The 8,020-nt window shown below is 45.5% G+C and overlaps 1 protein-coding gene across 1 annotated transcript in view; it reads right to left on the bottom strand.

Annotated features, from left to right (window-relative positions):
- Window positions 1–4,118: 4,118 nt before the first annotated feature.
- Window positions 4,119–8,020, bottom strand: part of COLEC11 (collectin subfamily member 11) — a 79,204-nt gene continuing 75,302 nt past the window's right edge. The window contains exons 5-6 of the mRNA XM_075555674.1: window positions 5,385–5,480; window positions 4,119–5,153 (exon numbers count right to left, since the gene is read on the bottom strand). Coding sequence (XP_075411789.1) covers window positions 4,762–5,153; window positions 5,385–5,480 — 488 coding nt within the window. The 3' untranslated portion in view covers window positions 4,119–4,761. The remainder of the gene's footprint in view (window positions 5,154–5,384; window positions 5,481–8,020) is intronic.

The following is an 8,020-nucleotide window of genomic DNA, read 5'->3' as shown; positions in this document are numbered from 1 at the left end:
AAGTATCCAGACTAACACTGACTCTGCCTCTGAACTTTGGGGGATAGAGAAAGAAACTATCCAGTCAGAGGCAAGGCACTGGGGACAGTTAATGAGTCGATCAGGACAGGTGTCATCCCTATCAGAGCCTGTCTGCCTGGTAATGGTTCTCCCTTCCCTAATACCTTGCCTGCCTCCATGAGCTACCAGTGGCAGCTCCGGCAGGAATCTGGACGGTTTCTGCTTTTGACCCTTCTCCTTCCCTAACCTTGCTCCAGCACCTAGAGAATTCTCCCTCCTCTCGAAACTGTTCCTCTGACATCTGTCGTCAACAAGCCCTCTTCCTTTCCAATTACCGTTATTAAGCAATTGACACTGACCTTTTTTAATGATTTGCCCTAGCATATTTGGGTATAAGAGGGGAAAAGAGGAGTCCCAAAGATTCTGATACAGTTTCTGTGTGTGAAACAAGGGATAATATCTGTTTCACTAAAGAGAACCACTAGGAAATGTCATAGAAGCTGTGAAACAGCGTTGGTCAAGAAAACAACTCTGATCGGTTATTGTCGCCACCTTCTACTGAGGACTGACCGTGTGTGGTGCTGAGTTGTGCTAAGGGATGACAAGCTCACAAGACCTCACTGAAGCTGACATTCAAGAGGTTTAAATAACAGCTGAAGTCATGCAGCTAACAAACGCCTTTGTCCCATCCCGGAGCATGGCCGGGCGCTTTGATGAGCCGATGAAACAAATGGCCATTTGCTTGAGGTGCTCCGTGAGGGCGTGAGATTGCTGTTGGAGCAGGGTCAGGAGAATGGAGAAGACAGACAGCAGTCTGTGGGCTCCTCGACCCAGGCCATGGCCTCCTTGATGAGAGCCCTGACAAGAGTTGCGTAGATGAATTCAAGGAACCTCTTGGAGGAAGAGGGTGAGAGTAGTGCTTCCTTGGCGACACCGTCATAGACAACACTGGCTGTAGGAGAGGGACACATACCTTGCCTCTGCAGAGGCCTCACAGCTGAGCTGCCTCTCCAGGGCTGTTGGCTTGGTGGACAGGGAGAGAAGGAAGGTCTCTCTGTGGCTTCACAGACGGTGGATATCCCCATTAGGAGGAAAATCAATGGCATGGCATGGACAGAAGCCTATAGTGTGGCCTGTGAGCGTGTGAGACATTCCAGAGTCAGGAAGCATCAGTGGAACAGGCTTGGTGCCATCAATGCATCCTTAAGGATAGAAGCTCTTTCCTGCATTGGGGGCTGCATGTCATTCAGCATAAGGGATGCTGTCAACCTCTAAATAATTTACACACCTCTTTTAGGGAGAAGGAGCTAGAAGGAAGGCAAACTCCTCTGGACCCGAGTTCTCGCTCTCCTTCCTTCCAGCTCAAGGGACCCAGCCCGCAATGAAACAGGGAAGGGGGAGAAGCTGGTCCGGGGTTGGCCCTGCCCCCTGGCACTCCCTCTCTCTAATTTGATTCTCACACTAACCTACCCTCCCACCCCATTACACCTTTATCCAGAAGAGCCTCTTCTCTCTTCGCCTGCATCGAATTGGCCACACTTGGACATTGTCAACATGTTTAATGTGTAGACTTCCATGTCTATTTCCAGTCTGTGGATAAAATCTCACAATTCCAAAGACATGTTTAAGGGTATTTGCTGGAAGAATGAAGATTTAGAAACAACTTAAGTGTTCATCAAACAGGGAGCACATAAAAAGACTACAACGGAGCTGTGCTATTGAATACCACGTGGCAAGGTGAAAAAGAGGCTCCAAGACCTTGCTGTTAATGACAGGCATAAACCGAGTAATAAGACATACCTCGTGATAAACTATAAGGTTATTTTAAATTATTCTATATGTACATATGTGAATACCTGTCTACACACATATAGATATGTATGTTCATACATAAGTATATGCAAATATCTATGCATGTGTATACATGTGTTTGTATGCATACAAATGTATTTTTTAAGGCTCCCAAACGGGGGAAAGTCTTGGTTAAAGAAATGGGGGTAAAGAGCGATTTTTACTTGGTGCACTACATAATTATGTGTCATGTTCTATGTCGGCAGTTGGAAACCACGAGCTGGTCCTTGAGAGAAAGACAAGGCATTCTACTCCCATGAAGAGTTAGTCTCAGAAACTCACAGGGGCCTTGGCTATCGGGTTGCTATGAGTTGGCAATGACTTGATGGCAGTGAGTGTGAAGGTTTGAATCTAAATATTCTCACATTTTCTAGGAGCTGACACAAGTCACAAGAGCAAGCTGTACATGTCTGTGCCTTGCGTTCCATGTTCCCAAGGATACGCCAAATGAAACGAGGTGGTAGTGGAGTGAAGGGCACAAGAGGGAGGGTCTGTTTCCTCATGGGCAGCTCAGATGACTCTCACAAAGGCACAGGGAGCAGGTGGAGCTCAGCAGGTGACAGACCAGGACTCAATGTACCACTGAGACCCTGGCAGAGTTGCCCTCCCCTACAAATAGCCTTTTCTCCTCCAGAAAGCCATCCTCCTGATACTGGATGGAGCTCCTATGTTGGCATCGCTACCATTCAAGTATGATAGAATCCAAAGCAGAAGACACTTAAGAAATGAATGTGGACTGGAAGGCAACATGGATGGGAGAATCAATGTATGCAGTAACTTCTAAGCACTAAAAGTATATAATCATGTAAAATTTCATTTGAAATATTTTTAAACTGGCAATTTTTATTCGTTTGTTTTTAACTTATATGACCCTTTGCTTTTCTGCTTTTGTATTACACAATGAATTATACTTGGTTTGCTTACAGAACTTCTCTATCCAGCTGAACTGAATGCATGCTAGATACAAGATAGCTGAAGAACCTGTTTGCTATGGCCTGCCAATGAGGTCACTAATGAAATCCATGAAAATCTCAATAAACAGCCATCAAAACCATGAATGGCCACAGGTATTCCCCTACAGATAAGCTAGCTAGTTGGTTGGCCGTGGCTATAAGGATGCTGACAGAAGACACAGACTCTTCGCTCAGAGAAAAGAACTTTATTACTCAGCGTAATCACGGTAGCCAGACCACCACCAGCTCCCTAAGTCCTAATTCCTCCATGTTTTCACAAAGAGGAACTGGTATTGACGACATGTGTGGCGTGTTGGTTACAAGAAAAGACCGTTGAGCTTAGGTAGCCTAAAACTTTGCTCATAGACAGGAACGTGCGGACCGCCCCTTTTTCCTGAGGAAATATTTTTATGCTGCTTGTCTTCTGATCTACTAAGGAGGAGACATTTTCTCTTCCAAAGCTGGAAGCAAACCTACCCTTTACTATGAAGAGGTGCACCACCTCTGTCCCTTAAGGCTCTTTGCCATCCAAACCCTCTTGAAAGGACAGTCCAGGAAAAGTGACCGTCAGTGCCTCACTCACAAGACACACCGAGACTCAAAAGACCTTCAGAGCACCTTTCTTCTCAGTCCACCTCTACTTCCCCAACTGGGTTTCCTTTGGATGTGCCCCAGGGTGGGGTTTCTTCTTCGAAAGCTGAAGGTGTTGGGATGCTGTTGTAACAAAAAGAAACAGAAGTGTGGATTCTCTGGTAGGTTCCAAATGGTTCCCAATGACCCCCATCTGTATTCCTACCCTATGTATCCCTCTCCCTTGACGTGTGGGCTGGAACTAGTGACTTGCTTCTAATGATTAGAATGCAAACAACAGATCTTGGGAAGTCACTTTCCAGACTAGGTTATGAAAGTGTCCTGCCACCACTCCTCTCTGGCTCTTTGTCCTAGCCACTAATGAAGCCAGCTACCACCTTGTGATCTGCCCAGTGGAGTGGTCCATGTGACGGGGAGCTGAAAGTGGCCACTGGCCAACAGCTGGGGGGGGGGGGAAGCCCTTGAATCGAGCAACACATGAGGAATGCATCGTGCCAGCAGCCACATGAGTGACCTTGACAGCAGACCCCTCCCACTTTGGCTGTATCTGGTAAGAGACTCGAGGGTCTTGCCAAGCCGGGACAGACACAAATTCCTGACTGACAGAAACCAGTGATTGACTTCTAGTGATTAGAACACAGAGATAAAAAATATTTTTATTTAAAACGATTAAGTCTTGGAATAATTTTATAGATAATAACTTGCAATACAGAGAATACCTCACAATAGATAGCTAAAACAATGATTGAAAAAAGTAAGAGGGAAAATGACAGCACATACTCAGTAGTAAAGTACGGAGAATCCTTTCTGTTTCCTAACATCTGAGTGTTAAAAGAAACCCACAGTTTTTACTTGGATGATAGTGAAAAGGAACCTAAACTTAATGTGATTTATAGAAACATTGGCCAAAGCTAAGTGGGTTGTTCTCCATATGGAAATTAAAAGGATGACAGTAATTTAAGACCAACTACCATCCTTCTTGCCTAACTACTGTAATATTTAGAGACCGCACCATTTGGACACAGGCAAGAGCTTCGTGGAAGAGCAATTCTGAGTAACACTTGTGTAATGAACATTTGGGCTACAAGACAGATAATAAAACTTTACTTCTCCAGAAATAGCAACCAACAGGCTTTTTTGGTTTTTTCCTTTAAGCATACACCATTTTCTAAGGCTTAGAAACTCAGACCTTTACTGACTGAATCTCTTCACTTTTGAGAGAGAAACGATGCTATCGAAACCATTCCGCTCCCTCCGGATGCACAGCTCCCTGGCTGCCGTCACTTTCTGGGGGACAGCACTGTTCATAATGCCACGAAAAGCCAGGATTCCACCAGGCCGCTTTCCATTGACCATTGGCACCGGCTCACACATTCTCCTTGTCAAATTCACATATGAAATACATGGTGATGTGGCAAGCCACGTCGTTCCAGCCCCCGGAGGCCACCATTTCCACACAGTCCTCCTCATCGTAGGCATTGTTGGGCTCGCCATTCCGCCACTTGCTGAAGGTCTGCATGGGGGACCGGTCAGAATAAACAAAAGTGCCCTCTTTTTCCAGGTCATTGATCCCAACGAACACGCGGGCGAGGCCTGCTTGTGTGATGTACGTGGCAAGCAAGCCATTGGAGGTCTCATCTTTGGGCATGCTCAGCGTCCCTCCTCGCCCTTGGCAGGACAGCTGGGCATCCACATACCTTTTCTCCTCCTTCACCAGCAGATAGATCTTATTATCTGTCTCTCGCACACCAGCGACAGCTGCAGGGGAGGGCAGTGCTGAAAAGTGAGCACTTGCATTTCTATAAACAAACTCAATGCACACCACATCCAAAAACAGACACAGATATCGGAGAGGTGGGTAATACGGAAAGATCATTTAGGATACATTATCGGCGGGGGGGGGGGGGGGGGGGGGGGGGGGGGACGGGACTAGGGTGCGGGGAAGGCAGGCACTAAGGGGAAAAGGGGAAAGCACTGCAGAGAACATACCATTTTTTATGAATTGTAACTCGGTTGTCAGTTGAGTGACCTGGTTATCCATCTCCCCAATGGCCTTCCTCAGCTGGCTGCACTCACACGGGATCCCTGTGAACATCAGGGTCGTTGTCGCATAAAATGGAACCAAGGAATGGGTTTCACGAAGAAGTCGATACCTCTTCCCAGAATGTATACATTTTATTCAAGATAACATGCAGATCTTTCAGGCCATGATGATGGATTTGGGAATTTATCCTAAAAGCAAGGAGAAGCTATGACTATGAGAAATTACATAGATTTTTTATTTTAAAGAATCTTTCGGCTAGCAGTGTAAAGAATGAATGGAGGTTCAGGGACAAGAAAGGGCAGACAGACATCACCTGAGGAATTCTTAAAGTAATTGAGACAGTAGTGTTAATAGCTTGCATTAGAGTAGAACTGGAGAGGGAGTAAACTCAGAACTGTTTATAAAAATGATGATGTAGAGTCCGCATGATTCTATGATTGTTTTGAGTCAGGAGGTGAATTGAAAGAAGTTGAAGACACCCTAGTATGTGTTTGAGTAACTCAGTGGAAGGTGGTACCATTTATGTGTAGTGGCTTGGGGAAGAGGATGATGTTGAGCTAAAACTCACTAGGAAACACCCAAATGGGGAATTTGAAATGACCAACTGTGGGGCTCTGTATGAGAGCTGGGGCCGGAAATGGACACCAAGCTGAAGCTAGTGCAAACAGTGCTGCTGCGTGAGGGGACACTTGACTGTCTGGTCTCTTCCCAATGACTGTTCCTGGGAATAGAGGTGCTATTCCCAGGAAATGTCTCCCTCCTCACTGAACCCCGTGGTGTAGCACTGTGTCTGTACCGAGCCCCGTGGTGTAACACTGTGTCTGTTCTAAGCCCCGTGGTGTAACACTGCGTCTGTACCGAGCCCCGTGGTGTAACACTGCGTTTGTACCGAGCCCCGTGGTGTAGCACTGCGTCTGTACCGAGCCCCGTGGTGTAGCACTGCGTCTGTATATCCTATAGAAAGTACTTGTCCTTGCCCTTTGTAAACTATATTTGAACTAAGCTAAGACTAAGGAGAGGACTGGGTCCTTGAGGAAATGTGCCCCATTTCTGGGAAGAAAACTAGACACCAATGAACACCAAGCACATGGGAGAGCGAAGGGACACCATGGGACGGGAGGAGGGGGAGACAGGGTCGCCAAGAGGTGGGTAAGTCCAGACTCCAGCCAGTCCTGAGGTAGGCACTGCTTCAAGTGCTCTTTTTAGAAAAAGAAGAAAATCAAACAACAGGGTGGGCAGGGGCGGGTGTCCCATTTATAGACAACATTGTAAGCATACACGGTTTACAATGCATGTGCTTCCGTCTGATATTTGCATGTGTGTCTGTCTGTCTAGTTGGTCTTAGGACTGGATCTCAGAAACTTTACTCTCCCATTACTCCACCGACTGCCGCGCCTCTGGAACAGCTGGCAGGACTGGGTCTGAGCCATGTGGATGTGAGAATGTGCATGTATGTACGTGAGAAGTCTGCAAAAAATCAATATATTGGGGTTTTATTGGGCTATATGTGTGAACAAATGAGACGAGACCATTTAAAGCAGCCCCTGCAATGCTCCACAGTCACCCTGATTGAGTGGATACTGCTACACAGGTGTTCAGCCATCCAGTGAACATGCATGGCCAAGGGGACTGGGGGAGTTGTCTGTGTTTAAGAAGATGATTTCACTTCTGCCAGAGGCTAAGGGAAGAGGCTTGGCCTTGGAGAACGCACTTGACATGTATTTTTATGGAACCCCAAGACGGAGAACATAGTACACCCCATACTATATAGTTATTTTTAACCAAATTCCTTTTCAAGCATTGTTGACCCAAGTCCAATACTATCTGAACTTTGGATTTAGTCTTCTTCAAGTGTGCTGCTGTGACACAGGCCGCATCAGAAGGACCTGAGTCAGAAAAGGACTAAGTGAGCCACCCTTCCCTAACCACCTGTTGCAGATTAAAGGAGCTGATATATTCCTTGGGAGTGATCGCTGAGAGAAGAGAAAGAGGACTGCTAACCCCCAGGTCATGGATTTGGAAGTCATTGGACTTTCGTTCAGACCTCTTGCTCTTGAGGTTGTCTAATAATAAGCAACTTAAGACTACCATATGCTGCCACTTTCACATTTTCTTCATTTTTAAGACAAGTCTTAGTTCTGTAGACATAGTTCTGCCATAATGAGTATTATTGAAATATATGTCCTGTACCTAATCCTCACTGTTTGCTTAAACAGGATTCAGTCACTAAAGTTGTTAAATATGTATAAGTGATCATCCCACGTATTTTAGTCTCAAAAGCTTTCCAATATATGAATATTGCCCTTATCGCAATAGTATTTTAAATCCTATTTCATTGATTAGTTTAATGATACTATTATTAAAATTACCAAAGATCCTGTAGCTACTTACATTCTCTCTCTAAAAGCTGATTAACCTCCACTAAAGCATCAGAGCTTTATATATATATATCTTAGATCGGTGAATGATTTTGAGCTTGACCATAAGCCCTAACCCAAGAACAATCATTCTTATAATGTGGTCTTGCTTGATACTTATTCTCATGAAGGGATCGTTGAAGGTATGGAATGGTAGAACAAAA

This window comes from Tenrec ecaudatus, chromosome 8 (assembly GCF_050624435.1).
Source record: "Tenrec ecaudatus isolate mTenEca1 chromosome 8, mTenEca1.hap1, whole genome shotgun sequence".
In the NCBI taxonomy this organism is placed as follows: Eukaryota; Metazoa; Chordata; class Mammalia; order Afrosoricida; family Tenrecidae; genus Tenrec; species Tenrec ecaudatus.
The sequence above is the reverse complement of the archived record's forward strand: the minus strand, read 5'-3'. Positions and strand labels throughout refer to the sequence as shown.